Source organism: Colias philodice, chromosome 9 (assembly GCF_061535455.1).
Source record: "Colias philodice isolate Cphi_HAF_F1 chromosome 9, ilColPhil1 Martin Lab GWU primary, whole genome shotgun sequence".
Lineage (NCBI taxonomy): Eukaryota > Metazoa > Arthropoda > Insecta > Lepidoptera > Pieridae > Colias > Colias philodice.
The window spans coordinates 11655556-11675829 of NC_143094.1; the positions used below are offsets into that span (position 1 = coordinate 11655556).

At 39.4% G+C, this 20274-nt stretch overlaps 4 protein-coding genes across 7 annotated transcripts in view; 2 read left to right on the plus strand and 2 right to left on the minus strand.

Moving 5' to 3' along the window:
* The window catches only part of LOC149486155 (SH3 domain-binding protein 5 homolog), a 243113-nt gene that overhangs the window by 67549 nt on the left and 155290 nt on the right, over positions 1-20274 (plus strand). The gene's annotated exons all lie outside the window — the stretch shown is intronic.
* Positions 466-4878, minus strand: LOC149486165 (uncharacterized). 4 transcript variants are annotated; one of them, XM_089699483.1, is made up of 8 exons: positions 4650-4878; positions 3988-4036; positions 3496-3635; positions 3159-3369; positions 2533-2599; positions 2138-2205; positions 1615-1791; positions 466-1329 (listed from the first exon to the last, which is right to left on the minus strand). In XM_089699483.1, exons 2-8 carry the CDS (start codon positions 3988-3990, stop codon positions 775-777), a joined length of 1221 nt encoding a protein of 406 aa, XP_089555609.1. In that variant the 5' UTR covers positions 3991-4036; positions 4650-4878; the 3' UTR covers positions 466-774. The 4 variants fall into 4 exon arrangements, with proteins under 4 accessions (XP_089555609.1, XP_089555607.1, XP_089555608.1 ...); XM_089699481.1 differs by having other exon boundaries at positions 2482-2599; XM_089699482.1 differs by lacking the exon at positions 4650-4878 and adding an exon at positions 4497-4612 and having other exon boundaries at positions 2482-2599.
* Positions 5559-11605, plus strand: LOC149486166 (uncharacterized protein F54F2.9). The gene is made up of 8 exons (XM_089699485.1): positions 5559-5839; positions 6094-6242; positions 6611-6782; positions 6862-7085; positions 7835-8000; positions 8609-8836; positions 9533-9691; positions 11207-11605. The coding sequence occupies exons 1-8, from the start codon at positions 5708-5710 to the stop codon at positions 11363-11365; spliced, it is 1389 nt and encodes a 462-aa protein (XP_089555611.1). The 5' UTR covers positions 5559-5707; the 3' UTR covers positions 11366-11605.
* Hml (hemolectin) overlaps positions 13099-20274 on the minus strand; it is a 59229-nt gene continuing 52053 nt past the window's right edge. The window contains exons 66-74 of the mRNA XM_089699526.1: positions 19832-20038; positions 19510-19629; positions 19036-19191; positions 18607-18753; positions 18030-18237; positions 15475-15648; positions 14863-15006; positions 14188-14346; positions 13099-13250 (exon numbers count right to left, since the gene is read on the minus strand). Coding sequence (XP_089555652.1) covers positions 13186-13250; positions 14188-14346; positions 14863-15006; positions 15475-15648; positions 18030-18237; positions 18607-18753; positions 19036-19191; positions 19510-19629; positions 19832-20038 — 1380 coding nt within the window. The 3' untranslated portion in view covers positions 13099-13185. The remainder of the gene's footprint in view (positions 13251-14187; positions 14347-14862; positions 15007-15474; positions 15649-18029; positions 18238-18606; positions 18754-19035; positions 19192-19509; positions 19630-19831; positions 20039-20274) is intronic.

The window sequence follows — 20274 nt, forward strand, 5'->3', positions numbered from 1 at the left end:
TGACAGTAAAAGTGACAGAGGAATGTGCGTTCATTGTTCATAAACTTTAGAAAAAATCTTGAGCAATTTCGCGGCTTATTTCAAGGCTTTGTATTTTTATTGATCGTTTTTATTTGTATTATATTGAGAAACAGTACATTTTTTCTGTCCATCACTGCTTACATGAATACAGATTAATTTACTTTAATAATTTTAATTTAATTTGCATCAAAATGTTACCATCGTCATAATTTACCCATATTCTGGCATAAATATGTATATTTAAGGGGTTAGCAGATATCATATTAATTTACTTAAATTTTTATAAATGCAGGGAGCTGTTATATTATAATCAAGGTAAGCGTCTATTTTTTTTTTGTTTCGAGCCCTTGGCTTGGAGTTGAAAATTAAATTTAATAAAAGGCTGAGCCCTACACTGTGCCACAACAATTTCTGTGAAATGGAACGGTAAGAAAAAGATAACAATAATGAAGTATTTCCTTTATTATACAATATTTAAATGCAAGTGAACAATGGTCCAACAAGCTCGTCTTCTTAAACATAAAAGTATGTCATAGCTCATACAATAATATATTTATTTAACATTGAACTATCTAGTTTGCGAATACACGCATTATTTATGAGCTATACAATCACAACATCGAATTGATCTCCTTTACTAAACTTACGTGAAGTAGGCCAAAATTTTCATACAACTATAGTATTACAAATGACATTATACAGATCACAAAGTTACTCTAATTGAAGCCCGGTGGACAAATTGATTTCAGACTATTAAAATTTATGTTCAGTGCCAGGATTTTCAACATCCGATGCTAGCAGGGGGTCATTTTCTTCTTCCAATCTCGACGAACGTGAGCTGAGTCGCGAAGCCGATACTCTCTGGGTTAGATTCAATAAGTTGGGTACGAGAGCCCCACAAGGGGTCGCAGGGGCTGAACGCGAAGAAATCCTAGTACCCGGTGAGATTCTTGAATTCCTTCCACTGTAACCAACCGACAGGGGCATGTATAAGCTCGATTTCCTCGTCCTGGATGATTTCTTTCCTATTTCGAAACGTCGTATGCGCCTTTCTTCGCTTAGTCTACGTAAAGTTGAATCTCTAGAGGTTTGTGTTGGACTTGTGGGCTGTGGAGGAGATTCACAAGCGCCAGCTTCAGGTGATGGGAAGAGATGACGTAAGCCATAAGCTTCATGGTCAAAAACAGTATCTTCAGAGTTGGAATGAGTGTGTCGCAGTGGTGGAGAAGCACCTAAGCGTGGCTTGCAACCGCCGTCGCAATACATTTCGCAGTCTATCAGCTCTAGTTCAAGATCGTAGGATGGATCCTGTAAATAATTATTCTTAATAATTTATCTAGTTTCTAATGATACTGCAAGGATTATCCCAAAGACGTTATTATATTTGTGATATGCTATGTGAATTGTTTATTGATTTTATGCAATCTCAGAGTCGTTTGTAAGAAAGGGTTCTAAAAATTCAATTAAGAGGAAAAAATGTTTGTGTTAATGTTAAAATAGGATTGCTGAAGAAACTGATATGGAATAATCATTAATTCATTTGATATTGACAATTTTAACCAAAGATGAAAAGGAAAGGAAATTGTAAAATACCATTGGCTGCACTGGAGAATTGATGAGATTATCCCTAAAAGTAGCGTTATTAGTTTGCTCTCGTCGCCTTGGTTCCGCGAGCGACGTGAGAGACCTGAGCACTGTGCGCCCGCAGCCCATGTTGCACTCGTTGTAGCTACTCGCGCAAGAGTATGGTGGTGGCACCATCGTGTTTGCCTGGAAATGGAGAATACAGAATGACTACGTACCCGCATATACCCGCATAAAATGACAGTGGGAATAATGCTAATCGTGATCTTCAGTTTGGTGTGCATTTTTGGTGATTTTGGCATTAATAAAGGGGAAGTTTATGTAGCATTATATTTTTGGAAAAGTGTGCACATTATTAATAATGCTGTGGAGAGTCAGAACTCAGATCCTATTAGACCGTATTAGGTAAAAAAAAGTTGTGACGATTTAAAAAGTTTTTGTATCTGTGACCAAGAAGGAGAGATACTTAGGGAGATGGTGAGCAATGTTCATCCATTTTTTTATAGATAAGACAAGTTAGTATTCTATATACCTCGTTAACAGCGTTGCACATATAGCTCGAATTAAGCGATTCAGCCGTGCTAGTGGCGGACAGAGAACCTGCAAACCGAGATAAGACATGCTTTAGAAGTCAAGGTCGATACACCACTTATACAATTTGAAATCATTTGAATTTCTATTCGTTTTATGGAAATTCGCCACTTGAGTTCTATGATGGAACTGATTTTGTTATATTTCGAGTAGGTATTCAGTTTTTTATAAATTATCGACATCATAGTTTTTTATGCTTCGTATTTTTTAACGTGAAGATCTAAGACAAGAAATATGTATCTATAAATCTACACGTAATAGAATCAGCAGTATTTTATATTTTACCTGGCGCCCGAATGACATAGTTTCTAAAGTAGTGCACCATCAGATAATTACCCCCGGACTTCCCTTCGCCTTCATTGCATGTTATAACCAGAGGATACAGGTCTGGCTTTGATGTCACCTGTAATTTTAATCATATTCTAAGTACCTAAGCATAATCATTTATAAGGTTTTATAGATGTTTCCTTTCGTTACTCTTTTAACGATTTTATAAAATAACTAGCGGTCCGCCCCGGCTTCGCCCGCTTCGTGGTACATATGAAAAATAGATGTTGGCCGATTCTCAGACTTACCCGATATGCACAGAAAATTTCATGAGAATCGGTCCACCCGTTTCGGAGGAGTATGCAGACTAACATTGTGACACGAGAATTTTATATATAAAGAAGAAAGATAATGTAGGGTAACTAATTACTAAACTAAATATTTTAAACAAAGAAGAGCATTTTAGGAATTATGTAGTGTTAAAATTATGACTGTGTATATTCTGTTAAACTCTAAAATGCTTGAGTAATACAAAAAATTTTGTTTACAATGGTAAAATTTTATTGCCAAATCGTTATTTCAAAATTGGCATGGCAACACTAACCACCAAATAAGAATACATAGTATATATAAATAGATTATTACTGAACTACTGTATCCATGGTCATGAAAAAAATTAAAAAAAGTATAATTACTTCTGAATACGGTGGTGGGGCCTGGTGGAAGGAGCCACAGCGGCTATACCGCGGCGGAGGGTACACCGAGCCCGCAGAATCACGCTCGGAATTATTCCGATGCACACAGAATGCCATAGAGCACATATAGATGCGAGTGCGTTTGAAGACTATACACCATAGACAGCAAGCCACGATGCCCACTAGCGTCCCAAGGATGAAGAGCACTTGCCTGGTGAACATATTAAAGATTTGTTTTGTATGTGCATTGCTCTATATACAAAAATAATTTTAAGGCAATATAGAAAGGATTACAGTGACTATCAATTTTAACAATAATTTCAGCTGGGGCACCTACCATTGCCAATACCAACTAGTTGTGTAGGTCTCAGGTGTGTGCCTGGGTATAACAGTTGCGGGTGCACAGCATCCTTCCTCGCAACAGAGCCAATGTGGCGGGCAGTGTTGCCCGTCCGAGCAAGGAGTTTGTGCTGCACACTGCAAGAGATTCGTTAAATAAGTTCAATTTGAATCTATAAGTGAATATTTTTATGACAACACAACACAACACTCGCAGAAAAGTGATTAGTGGTTATATTTTACGTGTAGCTATTATGTGTGGATTCGTATTAATTGTGTATACCTATATCTACGAAGATAGGTATGTTATTAGGTAGAAAGCATCTCTATTAGGTATCTAATAATACCTCAATAAAATGTATTAATTTATACTAGTGATTAATATTGTCGTAACTCGTAACAATGATAATATATTTTAATACTACCTACTAAATTCAACTTTATAAGCGGTTGACTCATGCTTAATATAAATTAAATTAACGTCGTGTACCATTTTCCTCTAGTGATCACGCAGGATAAGACCCAAGAGAACTGTAAACCTGGTAGGACAAGTAAAACAAAATTAAACTGACATAATACATGCAAGAAATCATAATTTGAAGAAGAACAAAAGCACAGTTATATCAGAAAATAATAATTTTAGAAAGCCCTAGAATAATATTTGGTCTGTTATGAAAATTTTGCGCGGGAACTTGAAAACGCACCGCGCATGTTTTCCCGCCGATCGATTGCGCTGTCAAAGACCAAAGGTTATGATAAATTATTATAATCTAATGTGTTTTACAAGACCCAATTTATGGCAATTACCTTAAATTGGGCATACAAGTAGTATTAAAAAATAAATATACTTAACAACACTCGCTCTATGCTTCTGTGGAAAACATACCAAGTAATTATAATTTTTACCATAATCGTATTTGAGAAATAAAAAATGAAATGGAAGGAAGTACCAATGTGCTCTATACTAATTCTAATAAAATAAACTAAGTATAGAATTATCTACTGTATAACTGGAAGACAAAAGAAAAGAAACTACCTAAGTATAGACAGTCTGAATAAAATAAAATTTTAGATTGAATGAAAAAATATTATTTTCGGTAGTTTTTAAAAATGTATCACTTGAAATGAATATTTACTACTTTCTTCACTCACAAGCGATTGTAAAGACATTATCACCAATGCAACAGCACCAAAGGTAGTGAAAAACATTGCGATTACGAAAAAGTATGTTGGGCAACGCATGAAGAATAAATCAATTCACATAATACACATTTATAAACGCAAAGTGCAAATGCACTCTGCAGTATGGTCAAAAGAAATAACGTGGTTTATTTTTGGGGTCTTCATCCCCTTACTACGTTTCACCCGCGAACGGGGCCGCGAGCTACTGATTCGCTTTGCTTTTCTCTCTGAAGGTATAGACCAGTCGCCTTGACCTATCTCCCGTCCCTCGATTGCATAAGCGTATTTGGCTATAGGGGCAGCTCTAGGAATAAAAACAGGTCTTACTATGCTGGCTAGCTCTGACGTCCAATGTAATATAATATGATTATGATTGATTTCAATTCGCCGCATAAAATATGAGACATTTTCAGTTGTGTATTATTTTTCCAAAAAGTTAAAAGTTACTTAACTATGTACGTCTTATCATTATCTAATAGCATACTTGATCGAATGCAGTGCACTGTACAGCACAGTTCTTATTCTTAATTCAAAAAATTAAAATATTGAATTGTTTGTTTTCAGAGCAAATGTGCCTAAGAAATGTGCTTTTGATAGTAATAAACGTTTGTTTCATGTTTTGTTTCACACTTTTATTATATTTATTTCAAATGTTGAAACACTTAAAATTTTCAGTGTAATTTTTTCTTAGAATTTTTTCGATTATTCAATATTCATGTATCAGAATAATTGTTATGTATAACTGTGATGTATAACGTAGTACACTAAAAAGTATCTACTTATTTTCTTGTGAAATATTCCCATATCATTCCTAAACGAATGACAGACGTGACGTAATTGCAACGTTTTTGAAAGTTCACGACTGACGTTGTCACTCATTATCAATTATCAAACTTCAAAGGACAAAATATGTCACTATCAGTTGTTCCGTAGTATCTGTTCATTAAATTTCTTTTTAGCCGCACAAAATATGAATTATTAAAGTATAATTTGTTTAAAACTTTAATAAATCAAGTGAAATAAATAAAATGCGGTGTTTAATTCTTATAGCCTGTTGCGCTATATTAGGTGTTGCAGCTTGGGACGACGACGATTTGGAAGTTTTCGACGTGGTAGAAGAAGTGAACCAAAATTTTTATGAACTTATTGGTGTTCCTCAGGTATGCGATTTAAAATTATTATTTAGTTATTGCTATTAGATTCTTATTCATTCATGTATTGTAATTTCTTTGATATATCGAACCAATTTGAAAAAAAATGACCTACAATGTTGAGGAAAATATGTTTAAATAACTTAATATTTTACGAGTATTTTTTTATGAGAGCTTGAAATTTAGATTTATCCATAATATATTCATAATTTACTGACATATACCAGATACATATTAAATTTTTCTTGTAAATTGGTTTTTAGGATGCATCACAATCTGAAATTAAGTCGGCTTTTAAAAAGTTAACTCTAAAGTTACATCCAGACAAGAATGATGCGCCCGATGCAGATGTTCAGTTTAGGAATTTAGTGTCTGTTCATAATGTTCTTAAAGACCCAGGTAAAAGAGAAAAGTAAGTTAAAAAGTCATTTTTCATTTGTAATTCAAGGAATTTTGGTTTGTTCAAATTTCGGGTGTTGCATAATAATAACATTAAGGATTATGACTTACAACTAAAAGTAAATTTTTATTTTGTACTGTTTTTTTTAAGTTCGATAATATGTAATTTTTATCAATCTATGAATTTTTAATGTTTGTAACTATAAAAAACTCTTTGAAATAATATTTTTATGTTTTTGAGATTGAATTCAATTCTACAATTTAATGTTTGTAACTATAAAAACCCTTTAAAATAATATTTTTATGTTTTAGAGATTGAATTCAATTCTGTAATTTTGCTAACTTAATTATCCATGCTAACATGTTATTATAATTTTCTAGGTATAATGAGGTACTTAAAAATGGATTACCAAACTGGAGATCAGCTATATATTATTACCGACATGTCAGAAAAATGGGATTGGCCGAGGGCTCTATTATTTTATTTATCATTGTTACATTTGGACAGTATTTAGTCGGTTGGGCAGCATATGCTGAGAAGAGGTACACAGCTGTAAGTAAGTTTTTAAAATACTGAATAAATCTTGCAATTGTAAGGTTATATACTTTTATTAACATGAATTTTTTTATAGGAACAAATATTAACTACAAGGGGTAAAAAAATGAAAAAGTCTGGTTTTGACACTGGATTAGCGGAAATATTGGATCAATTGCCTAAACCCAGTATAAAAGATACATTGCCGTTTCAAATACCAAGAGCAATTTGGTGGTCTATAACTGCCATTCCAAGTGCTATAGCTGCATTTAAAGAGAGAAAGAAACAGCAGGAGGAAGAAGAAAGAAGAAGAAAGAAAAAGTAAGAGAAGTAATTTTATTGCTAATATTTTATGTATCTGACATAGAAACTTTAATTTTTAGTTATTTAAAGATCTATGAGAATTTAATGTAATTATTGGTTCTGTAATTTCTCGGTATGCATTAATTAATTAATGATCCATTACTTTTACATTATTACACAGTGCTTATCTATATTATTACTAGACATTAAAACACAGTACTGTGATTACAAATTTGTATCTTTAAATGGGTTTTGTTTATTCAATATTTCAATATAAAAAATAAAACACAAGAAAAAACATATAGAAAATACAAACAGATTGGTCTGTATTAAGCTTAGGGAGCGTTTAAATGTTATGCTTATGATTACTGTCCACGCGCATGAATTCGCGCGCCTTTGCCTTTGCTTATTTGAAAAATTCTTTCGGTGTTAGATAGCCCATTCATCGAGGAAGGCAATAGGCTATATACCATCACGTTCGCGTTAAGACCAACAGGAGCGGAGCCACGTGGGTGAAACCGCGGAGCGCAGCTAGTAAAGTATAACATACTAGCTGCTCCGTGCTGTTTCACCCCCGTGCGTGGCTCTACTCGTAGCGTGATGACATATAGCCTATAACCTTCCTCGATCAATTGGCTCTCTTACACCGAAAGAATTTTTCAAATCGGACCAGTAGTTCCCGAGATTAGCGCGTTCAAACAATCAAACAAACAAACAAACTCTTCAGCTTTATAATATTAGTATACATAGATAATAAATAATCGTAGGGAAGAAGAAGACCGAGCACGCGAGGCTCGCGAAGCAGCAGCCGCGGAGGCTCGCGCGGCGGCGGGCGGCGCTCGGAAGCGGCGAGGCTTTGTGCCGCCCGAGCGGGAGTGCTTGTTGGAACCGGCTGATGAGCCGGAGGAGGGCGCGCCGGTTGTTAGTAAACCGGTGAGTTTGATTCTTAATGTTATTTTATACTAGTTTTCCGCCCGCGGCTTCGCCCGCGCAGTCAAAGAAAAACCCGCATAGTTCCCGTTCCCGTGGGATTTCTGGGATTGCGTCATTTTCCCGGGATAAAAAGTAGCCTATGTCCTTTCTCGGGTATCAAAATATCTCCATACCAAATTTCATGAAAATCGGTTCAGTAGTTTAGGCGTGATTGAGTAACAGACAGACAGACAGAGTTACTTTCGCATTTATAATATTAGTATGGATAAGATGCCTGTCAGTCTAGGAGGGGCTACCATAGAGTAATAGACTTTTCTTAAACAGGAAACTCTTAGTTTATGGGCTAGTATCTTGAATAGGGAATTATTATTAGTGAGTTAGTGATTTATACAGTTTCTTCGTATTTTTTAATGTGAAATAAAAAATATTTTATACGATCTGTATTTTACAAAGTACCTTTTTTTTGATGCACACAAAAATTAATTTCAATTCGAGAATATTTAGAAGTGCAAAATACAGAAATACATAATTCATTTTTACTGGTTAAAATAATAATAAATCAAAATGTAAGTGTATTGCTTACTAAATGAAACCAATTTGTATCCCAGTCAGCACCGCCCATAATATCCGGTGGTCTCTGGACGGACGACGATCTAGCGGAACTAGTTCGTCTCGTAAAGCGCTACCCGGCGGGTGCGGCGCGGCGGTGGGAAAGTGTCGCTGAGAAACTGCAGCGGCCTGTTGCTGAAGTCACGCATATGGCGGCCAAACTCAAGGAAAACTGCTATAAGATACCGGGACAAGAGGTGGAACCCGTGCCAGAAGTGCCCAAAAAGGTCAGTATTAGCAGGGAGATGGTATTCCAGCCAATAGGTGGGGAAATAAGTCGCGTAGAAGTTGCAGCGGCCTGTTGCTGAAGTCACGCACAAGGCGGCCAAGTTGAAGGAGAACTGTTACAAGATACCGGGACAGGAGGTGGAACCAGTGCCAGAAGTGCCCAAAAAGGTCAGTATAGGCAGGTACATGATCTTGGCTGATGGACGGAGATGTGCTCAAATATGCTAAAGCTAGAGTTGGAAACAAAGAAGAGTTTACAGATCTGCTGTAAAATACTTGTTCCGGATTTGTATTAGTCATAGCGAAAAAATATTGCATAATATGATATCTGCCTCTAGGAATAGTGCGGATAATACAATTCGAATAAAATCTTGTAACAAGTAATAAAAAATATTTTATATTATGTGATTTTTTTAATGCGGTCAAGTTAAAGAAAATATAATTTCGCTGCGGCAACGTAACTCTTGCAATGTTGCTCAAGATGTTTTATAACAATAAACACAAAAATCTCTTATGTTCTTCCGCAGGCCACGGTTAAAAAACTAAAACATTTTGTAATCTGATAATTATGTGCTCTTCAAAAATGGATTACATATACCTAATTTCTTCTTTCTTTCTAATTTGGGAAAATGGCAATTTTTTATAAGAAGCCTCCCTTTTCGACAAAAAATACAAATTTTACTTCTTTCATCTAGGTAAAAACTCGCAAAGCGGAAGACATAGCAGCAAGTTCTGTGAGCAACTGGTCTCAAACACAACAGAAGGCGTTAGAAACAGCCCTTGCGAAGTATCCCAAAGGTGGGGCTGGAGATCGATGGGCCAAGATCGCTAATAGTGTGCCTGGGAAGAGTAAGGTAAGGAAATTGTAGATAAGGATATAATTGTAAAAAAATGTACAGAAATTTGTTGGAAAATTGGTTTTATAAAATATTTTTTTGGTTTTGATGTATTCAACCTCCTAATTGACACGAACCTATTTGCGACCCACAGGCTCACTTTATGATTCTAAAGGAAAAATTTTTGTCATAAAAATATGATTAAGTATATTGATCTGGGATTTTTGTCAGTCCGACAGAAAATATTCTGCAATGATTGAGTCCAATTTTGCACAAAAAATTTATTATTCTTTGTATTACATCTTAAAAGTACAATCACCCTACAAAAACTATTTTGTTACTGAACTATGACGTAATGTCTGTGGTTTTCAACATAGAAATGACAAAATCTATTTGACAAATTGCATTATTGGTAACTTAATGTGATGGTTGATGAACAAGTAGGTCGATTACGAGTTATCTAATAGCAATTGCTCATACCTTCGATTCAATCATTTCGATTATCTGTTACTATTCAGTTGAAATTTCCTCAAAACTCTAATATCATAATTGATTCAATAATGTAACAAATTTGAAAAAAAAAATAGGTTGGATATTTGTTTTTTTTTACAAAAAAACTATTAAACAGAATTTGAAATAATTTGGAAAATCCAAAAGTGCACGCCTCATAATTTTTTTTAAATACATAAATATTTATTAATTATTATTTTTGTTTATTTAATAACAATTAAACCACATCGAATCAGACCCTGAAAAATGAAAGGGTTCTATTCCTGAGCATACTCAAGCGTAAGAGAAAAAAAAGACTCGATTAGTAAAGTATTTCGGTCGCTATCGTGTTAACAAGAAAAAGGATCCGCACATACAGACACACGGACGTCCAAGACAGAACTTTTTTAAACTGTTTTTTAACTAGTTTAAATAACAAAAATGACATCAAAAATATCATGAACGTTAAAAATAGTGTTTTTTCTTAATATGTGTGTGTATGTATTATCTTACAAGTGCAATGTATGATACATAAAGACATTTTAAGTTTGAAAAATCAGATGTTTTGCGCGAAGTGACAGTAGTACCCACCTCAACGCTTCGCTTATGAGGCGTGCAAAAAAGACTCGATTAGTAAAGTATTTCGGTCGCTATCGTGTTAACAAGAAAAAGGATCCGCACATACAGACACACGGACGTCCAAGACAGAACTTTTTTAAACTGTTTTTTAACTAGTTTAAATAACAAAAATGACATCAAAAATATCATGAACGTTAAAAATAGTGTTTTTTCTTAATATGTGTGTGTATGTATTATCTTACAAGTGCAATGTATGATACATAAAGACATTTTAAGTTTGAAAAATCAGATGTTTTGCGCGAAGTGACAGTAGTACCCACCTCAACGCTTCGCTTATGAGGCGTGCAATATGATATTGCGGCCGAATGGCCAGTTACAAGACTTAAAAATTTAATTTGTGCCAAAATTTTGCAAAGAACGATAAAACGGAACATGTTTTATTAATAAAAATCATTATTTTTACAGGAGGAATGTATGCAGCGGTGTAAATATCTATCAGAGATGCTGAAACAGCAGAAACAGAAAGAAGAAGAACAAAAAATAGAAGAAGAGAAAGTTAAAGAGCCAGAAAATAACGCAGAACCAACCCCATGTAACGACAAAGAGGACGAATCTATCATGTGAATGAAGAATTTAGTGATAAATAAATAACTTTTCCCCAGAATTTACAATTTTTCCACCCTTGTCTCATATCTAAAATGCTTAAAACTTTTTGAGACTCGAAATATTTAATTCGTGTGACGCGAATGCCATGACAAACATAAAAAGGCTTAATGTGGTGGATGGATCATGTTAATTATTTATGTATGTACATTATTTATATGTATTGTAATTTTTATGGCACTAAAGATTTTGTTGAAAAAATTTGTTTTATTTTTTCCTGAAAGTACCTTATATTATACAGGCAGTCTCGAATATACACATATGAACAATGTCTAGGGTATTGTACAAATATCTAAAAATCTATGAAGAATAGGTTGATGTGTGTATTTTTATACACGTCAAAAGATGCGGTTACGAATCCTACCTCACGTTCAACATATTTTGTCCTTTCCATTTTTATGCCGCGTTCAGACGCTTGCGTTCAAAGCGACATTCAACGAGCACAAGCATGTAAACATGTTGTTTGTGCATGCGCCCATGTTTATTTGTTTGTACCATAAGCACACGGGCTCTGGCTACGCGTCTGAACGTACCATGAAATTCATACCTAAACCTGCTACAAAATGGACTTGGAAGAAAAGCTAAAAACTGCTGTACAAAAACAAAACTAAAACTGTACCGATAGCTAAAGAAACTATCTTGATTGTGTTTGCAAAATTTTATCGAAAGAATCAAACATCATTTCGTAACAGTAAACTGTGAGTAAACTGAAGCTTATTGGATAGTACTTAGGGATAATATTATGTGATATTGTGCTTATTGACATCATTTTTATGGTGTATTCACAATATGTACACACAAAAGCAATAGATTTTAACTACCTAAGCTAGCTGGTCAATAATAAAAATAAATTCAAACTCTTATGATTTCACCAACTATCAATTTTATCAAAAAACCTATTAGTTAAGACATTTTCAATTCAGAATATTTTTTACTCGAATATTTTCAACTATTTCATACATAATATTATCACAATATTATCAATAACAATTATTGTATTAATGTTATAGCCAATAATAAAAAAAAATAATTTGGAAAATCCAAAAGTGCACGCCTCATAATTTTTTTTTTTAAAAAAAAATTTATTAATTATTATTTTTGTTTATTTAATAACAATTAAACCACATCGAATCAGACCCTGAAAAATGAAAGGGTTCTATTCCTGAGCATACTCAAGCGTAAGAGAAAAAAAAAGACTCGATTAGTAAAGTATTTCGGTCGCTATCGTGTTAACAAGAAAGAGGATCCGCACATACAGACACACGGACGTCCAAGACAGAACTTTTTTAAACTGTTTTTTAACTAGTTTAAATAACAAAAATGACATCAAAAATATCATGAACGTTAAAAATAGTGTTTTTTCTTAATATGTGTGTGTATGTATTATCTTACAAGTGCAATGTATGATACATAAAGACATTTTAAGTTTGAAAAATCAGATGTTTTGCGCGAAGTGACAGTAGTACCCACCACGCTTCGCTTATGAGGCGTGCAATATTTTAAATAAACTTGTAGCCTGTAGATTAGTTGAAATATGGATCAGTGACACAGAAAACTTCTGATAGAATTTCTTTAAAATATTATTTAATGTATGGAAATGGTTTGGCTACATAACTGTTACCTACACCTATAGTTAGGTTTTTATTTTGAGGTAATTTTTGGTTAAAAAGGTTGATCCCAAATAAAACAACAGATGAAATTCAATAGTATATTTTACATCATTTCATAATATATTTTACATGGTATACACAAGAAATCTCATAAACTAAACTCCGACGATCTCACTGCTCCGGCGGGAACGATCTTTTGTAGAACTCGGGGATCACGTTGGTCTTTGTGCCGGAAACTGAAAATAGAAAAATGTTAAAATAAGATTCATGTGTTTTCTTAATTTATTTCGTGGGTTACGAAATATTTTTAACACATGCATAGGGTTAATTATTGTGAGATATGATTAGGTCTAGCGGTAAACTCTAGCTCCTAGCAGTCTATGGAGCCGATATAAATACAAAGTACGTAGTCATAATGTGTAGATAAAAATCGAAACTGTGAACTATGGACATTCATTCACTGCCTTACATGGACCGCTCGAGCCGTCAGCTGCGCTGTTTGTAGCGACAGCTCGAGCAGTCAAGGACCGACTGCTCGAGCAGTCCGTGTACGTCGCTCAGCCCTTAACTGCTCGAGCCGCCCGTGTTACCGCTCAAAGAATCTTGGGTATGCATTAAGCATTGTTCACACGATGTGTCCGTCCGCGCAGACCAGCTCCACGTGGCTCTCACATACATACAGCAGCAGCAGTCCGCGCATACAGCTACACGCTGTGTACTTTTGACGACGCGGTTGGCACAGTGGTAAAGTAACTGCCTACTGAGCCGACGGTCCCGGGTTCGATCCCCGGTCAGGGCAAATATTTGTGTGATGAACTCAATTATTTGTTCTTGGGTCGGGGTGTTATCTATATATGTATTTATTAAATATTATATTTATCGTCGCCTAGTACCCACAACATAAGCCTTAATTGAGCTTAGTGTGGGACTAAGTCGATTTGTGTAATAATGTCCTATAAAATTTATTTATTTATAATATTACTAGAGGTCCGCCCCGGCTTCGCCCGTGGTACATATTTCGCAATAAAACGTAGGATATGTCCTTTCTCGGGTATCAAAATATCTCCATACCAAATTTAATGCAAATTGGTTCAGTAGTTTAGGCGTGATTGAGTAACCGACAGACAGACAGAGTTACTTTCGCATTTATAATATTAGTATGGATTGACTCACGTGGCGAGCGCGTGTCTGCGCACGCGCGGCACGCGCACGCGGCGGGGCTGGCGAGCGAGCCGCGTGCGCGCCGCCCATCTGCGCACACCAACTCCACACCCTGCGGCTCCACGAGGCTCGCTGTGCAGCATTCGCACTCAGATGTATGTTTGCCCGTCTCTGTGGGAATAGAATGTTGGAAATTTAAAAGACTTGAAAAAAAAAGACGGGTTGCACAGATGCACTCCGGGAGTGCCGGCAGAAGTGAAAACTTGATCATTATCGTTGAGCATGTTTGATATTTTGGAATGGTATCCGTCTTACGCTTTTTCGATCAGGTCACGTGTCCTGACGCGAGTTTAAGATTTTATACCCATTACAGAAAAAGTGCTCAACGCCGCTCAAGAAGTTTTCACTTCAATAACATGGCTGTAACTGATGACAACTGCCATTGTAGTTACGAATCGGATCAAGAAAAATGTTAGCAAATCAAAAAAATCAGCAAAAACATCGTTTAAATCACACATTTGAATTGTCAACACCGAGGCACGCTACATAGTACGTACGTACCTACGTACCTGTCAAAGTGTGAAAGTAGAAGTTATACATTTTTTTCATTTCATAGTTCACATCAAATAATCATAAGATACCAAAAAAAAATATGAAGTATATTTTTTTAAATGACAAATAACTCACGGTTGCTATAGAAAGTGCCAGACTCGCAGTGTCCCTGGCACTCGCGTATGCGCACGGGCAGCAAGTTAACGCAGTCCCCACGCGCACCCGAGCGCATGTGCAGTTCGCCCACACCTACTTCGCGCTCTTTCACCGTACACGTTTCTAAAATATATTATGTATTTTTTAGTACCATAATATATTATTTTTTATAAAAAACAAACAAATTTTGTGGACCATAAATGAAGCAATCGATTTTGTTGATATATCGCTGTTGCTTATATGTTAAGGGTATATTGGCTTAATATTGAATTAAATCACAAGAAAAATTATAAAATTACTATTTTGTATATAAATCGGATAAAAAATACTATTGAAGTTATTTCTGTTGCATATTTCTGTATGGAGTTCTTCAGGGATCCATCTTGAGACCGTTTCTATTAGTTATATATGCTGATGACTTATTTGTCAATAATCAAAATTGAGAAATTGCAAAATGTAGATATAAATATGGCGAAGAAAACTCATTCATTAATTATGTCAAATAAACTTCTTCCTGAGAGAAAAAGATTGGTGAATAGACGATAATTCGATAGTGTTCATTATATCAATGTCAACAATTTTGCTACTCACTCAAATCCATCGTTTTCCTCTTGCACGTGAGACAGCAGTCTTCCATGATGCGATCCTCTTCCGGACAATCGGATATGTCGATGCACTGTTGCCGAGATGACGTCACAAACACCTCTCCCTCTGATTTCTCGCAAGTGTATGTTGTGCAGTTGTCCATGGATTTCCATGTTGAACCTGTGGATGATAAATATTATAACTTATGTATATTGTATATTTGTTTTAGTGACGCTAAGTTGGAGGAGTTATGAAGTTGGTGGAATTTTGATGGCAATAAGATAACTTATATCAGGGGATTTTTTAACTACTGGTGCCGTGACCGCAGCACTGGCCGGCGGCTGCGGGTTCGTGTCCCCAGTCTCCCTGTGCCACACTCACCGGGCTCCCGCAGCACGTCGCCCAGCACGCATTGCTGCTGTGCGCAGTGGCCACAGCACTGGCCGGCGGCTGCGGGTTCGTGTCCCCAGTCTCCCTGTGCCACACTCACCGGGCTCCCGCAGCACGTCGCCCAGCACGCATTGCTGCTGTGCGCAGTGGCCACAGCACTGGCCGGCGGCTGCGGGTTCGTGTCCCCAGTCTCCCTGTGCCACACTCACCGGGCTCCCGCAGCACGTCGCCCAGCACGCATTGCTGCTGTGCGCAGTGGCCACAGCACTGGCCGGCGGCTGCGGGTTCGTGTCCCCAGTCTCCCTGTGCCACACTCACCGGGCTCCCGCAGCACGTCGCCCAGCACGCATTGCTGCTGTGCGCAGTGGCCACAGCACTGGCCGGCGGCTGCGGGTTCGTGTCCCCAGTCTCCCTGTGCCACACTCACCGGGCTCCCGCAGCACGTCGCCCAGCACGCATTGCTGCTGTGCGCAGTGGCCACAGCACTGGCCGGCGGCTGCGGGTTCGTGTCCCCAGTCTCCCTGTGCCACACTCACCGGGCTCCCGCAGCACGTCGCCCAGCACGCATTGCTGCTGTGCGCAGTGGCCACAGCACTGGCCGGCGGCTGCGGGTTCGTGTCCCCAGTCTCCCTGTGCCACACTCACCGGGCTCCCGCAGCACGTCGCCCAGCACGCATTGCTGCTGTGCGCAGTGGCCACAGCACTGGCCGGCGGCTGCGGGTTCGTGTCCCCAGTCTCCCTGTGCCACACTCACCGGGCTCCCGCAGCACGTCGCCCAGCACGCATTGCTGCTGTGCGCAGTGGCCACAGCACTGGCCGGCGGCTGCGGGTTCGTGTCCCCAGTCTCCCTGTGCCACACTCACCGGGCTCCCGCAGCACGTCGCCCAGCACGCATTGCTGCTGTGCGCAGTGGCCACAGCACTGGCCGGCGGCTGCGGGTTCGTGTCCCCAGTCTCCCTGTGCCACACTCACCGGGCTCCCGCAGCACGTCGCCCAGCACGCATTGCTGCTGTGCGCAGTGGCCACAGCACTGGCCGGCGGCTGCGGGTTCGTGTCCCCAGTCTCCCTGTGCCACACTCACCGGGCTCCCGCAGCACGTCGCCCAGCACGCATTGCTGCTGTGCGCAGTGGCCACAGCACTGGCCGGCGGCTGCGGGTTCGTGTCCCCAGTCTCCCTGTGCCACACTCACCGGGCTCCCGCAGCACGTCGCCCAGCACGCATTGCTGCTGTGCGCAGTGGCCACAGCACTGGCCGGCGGCTGCGGGTTCGTGTCCCCAGTCTCCCTGTGCCACACTCACCGGGCTCCCGCAGCACGTCGCCCAGCACGCATTGCTGCTGTGCGCAGTGGCCACAGCACTGGCCGGCGGCTGCGGGTTCGTGTCCCCAGTCTCCCTGTGCCACACTCACCGGGCTCCCGCAGCACGTCGCCCAGCACGCATTGCTGCTGTGCGCAGTGGCCACAGCACTGGCCGGCGGCTGCGGGTTCGTGTCCCCAGTCTCCCTGTGCCACACTCACCGGGCTCCCGCAGCACGTCGCCCAGCACGCATTGCTGCTGTGCGCAGTGGCCACAGCACTGGCCGGCGGCTGCGGGTTCGTGTCCCCAGTCTCCCTGTGCCACACTCACCGGGCTCCCGCAGCACGTCGCCCAGCACGCATTGCTGCTGTGCGCAGTGGCCACAGCACTGGCCGGCGGCTGCGGGTTCGTGTCCCCAGTCTCCCTGTGCCACACTCACCGGGCTCCCGCAGCACGTCGCCCAGCACGCATTGCTGCTGTGCGCAGTGGCCACAGCACTGGCCGGCGGCTGCGGGTTCGTGTCCCCAGTCTCCCTGTGCCACACTCACCGGGCTCCCGCAGCACGTCGCCCAGCACGCATTGCTGCTGTGCGCAGTGGCCACAGCACTGGCCGGCGGCTGCGGGTTCGTGTCCCCAGTCTCCCTGTGCCACACTCACCGGGCTCCCGCAGCACGTCGCCCAGCACGCATTGCTGCTGTGCGCAGTGGCCACAGCACTGGCCGGCGGCTGCGGGTTCGTGTCCCCAGTCTCCCTGTGCCACACTCACCGGGCTCCCGCAGCACGTCGCCCAGCACGCATTGCTGCTGTGCGCAGTGGCCACAGCACTGGCCGGCGGCTGCGGGTTCGTGTCCCCAGTCTCCCTGTGCCACACTCACCGGGCTCCCGCAGCACGTCGCCCAGCACGCATTGCTGCTGTGCGCAGTGGCCACAGCACTGGCCGGCGGGTGCGGGTTCGTATCCCCAGCCACGCTTGCAATCTTGAGCGCACGACTCTATGCTATCCACTTGCGCCAGTCGACCGGACGAGTCCCGCGTGCACGACACGTTCTTGCACGGGTCTGACGTCGGCCATGTTTGTCCTTCCTGAAATATAAACCATAGTGTCACTACATCACATTTCACTCATCTTGAAGAAAATATCTGTATATAATCAGCATAGAAATGATATTTGCAATGTTTATGAGTGAGTGACACCAGCTGTGTATAAAATAAACAACAGTGGTCGAAGGATGGAACCTTGTAGCACGCCTTTAGTCGATTTCACACATAGAGAAACACATGTACTATTTATTATAAATTTTAACAACTTGTGAGCTTTTTGTAAGCTAGCCTTTAAACATTTAACATCAAACCTGTTATATTATATTAGTTTTGGAAGAAATAGCAATATCAATAGAGTCAAAAGCACGTGAATAATCTACTACCAACAAATTACTGAATTAAAAATCATACCTGATATATTTCGTTTCCAACACGACAGGCGATCGGTTCACGCTTTGTACAACACTTTCCAGGTATTTTCTCATCGCTGAACACAAATTGCTTCAACATCGGCTCTGGAATCTCCGGACATCTTTCGTTTGAAGACTGCACTTGAAGCTATAAAACAAAATTAATTGTAAATCTTATAAAGCTTTTGTCGAGATGAAAAGCCCATGATAAGAACGTCAATTAGAATAAATTTCCAGGGTAAGTCTCATAATAGTAAGAAGACGTTATTTTTATAAGTACTGTTGAGATAAATAAAAATTTAATAGCGAAGAAAATTTATACACAAAATAAAAAACAATTTAGGCAGAGTTATAAAAGTATTTTTTTGGCAAAATAATAGGGACAACTGAACACCAAAACATAAAACACATAACAAAAAACACAACTTACCGTTCCATTCAGGTCAACACAAGTGTAGTTAACACAGAAGTCATCTGACGTCCAAGTAGTGGAGATATTGTGCACTTGTCCGTTGACCACGCACGCGACTGGCTTACAGCGACCGCAACATTGCACGCTTGAATTTGCTGGCTCGTACTGCCAACCCTGGGTATATAAAATTATTTTTATATGTGAATCGTGTGATACTCCAATTTGGTAGTATCCGTTTGAAAAATCCAAAGATAGTTTGGCTTTCAATTTAGAGATTTTGTACATATTTTTCTCATGAGTGATAGGATTTTATACCAAAATAGATGCACGTCCTTGCGCCGCCCAAATTGACGCGGGATAAAAATAAAATACACACAGGAATAATGTCAGCTGGTGAACAGATTTTTTACATTTTTTTGTATTCATTTCAAACATACACACAATTAAATCATTTCACTGTTTTATATTAGCGCAGAAAAGTAATGTACTCACAGGTTGGCAAGTGGTGTCACAAGTCTGCACAGTGGTGACGACCTCAAGTTCACCGTCCCCAACTTCTTTACACAGGTATGATTCGCACGCGTTGTCCGGTGATTTCCATGTTTCGCCAATCTGTTGTGTACATTAAAAATAAACCCATTTTTAATAAACACCCATTTAAAAAAAATTGTGTTTCGTCGATATTCGAAACTTATTCTTGCATAAATATTTTCTCTCTGGAAACCCATTACAATATAATGCTAAGTATAAGTTAGTCAAGTATTACTTGACTAACTTTATTAGTACTCACTTGTATTACTTTATTAGTACTCACTTGATAAATATGATCTCCACTCCTACACGCGGTGCTCACAGTTCTTGGGCAGCACTCGAAGGGCACAGGTTTCGCTGTACGCACGAACTGCGCATCTGATACTATCGCAGGACATTCCTCTACTGTGCACTGCGCATGCGCAGCTTGTGCTGTGTCGCCTGCGCAGTGGCACGCACGGCATGGACCGTCCGCCCATACTGCGTCAATCTGGACGGAGATAAGTTGAATAACATTTAACAAACAAACAGACATTTATTTATTCAATTAGACTACTGCTAGAAGCACTTTTGAATTGTCATAACATAGTTTTACCATTTACCATCGACAAATCTTTAATTGGTTGATTCGATGCAGTTTGCAGACTACCTACAAATAAGTAGTGCTATATTGATGAAATAAATAATTATGGTAAAAACAATTAACAGTTAAGTTTTTTTTGGAAA

What these genes read in the sequence shown, in the direction of transcription:
- LOC149486165 (XM_089699484.1), bottom strand. Translation starts at nt 4,739, where the DNA reads ATGCGTTGCCCAACATACTTTTTCGTAATCGCAATGTTTTTCACTACC. An exon ending in CTATGTCATTCGGGCGCCAG is followed by an intron (nt 2,206 to 2,481) that starts GTAAAATATAAA and finishes CTCGGTTTGCAG; the next exon opens with GTTCTCTGTCCGCCACTAGC. An exon ending in ATTCTCCAGTGCAGCCAATG is followed by an intron (nt 1,330 to 1,614) that starts GTATTTTACAAT and finishes AATTATTTACAG; the next exon opens with GATCCATCCTACGATCTTGA.
- LOC149486166 (XM_089699485.1), top strand. Translation starts at nt 5,708, where the DNA reads ATGCGGTGTTTAATTCTTATAGCCTGTTGCGCTATATTAGGTGTTGCA. An exon ending in GACCCAGGTAAAAGAGAAAA is followed by an intron (nt 6,243 to 6,610) that starts GTAAGTTAAAAA and finishes ATAATTTTCTAG; the next exon opens with GTATAATGAGGTACTTAAAA. An exon ending in GTGTGCCTGGGAAGAGTAAG is followed by an intron (nt 9,692 to 11,206) that starts GTAAGGAAATTG and finishes TTATTTTTACAG; the next exon opens with GAGGAATGTATGCAGCGGTG.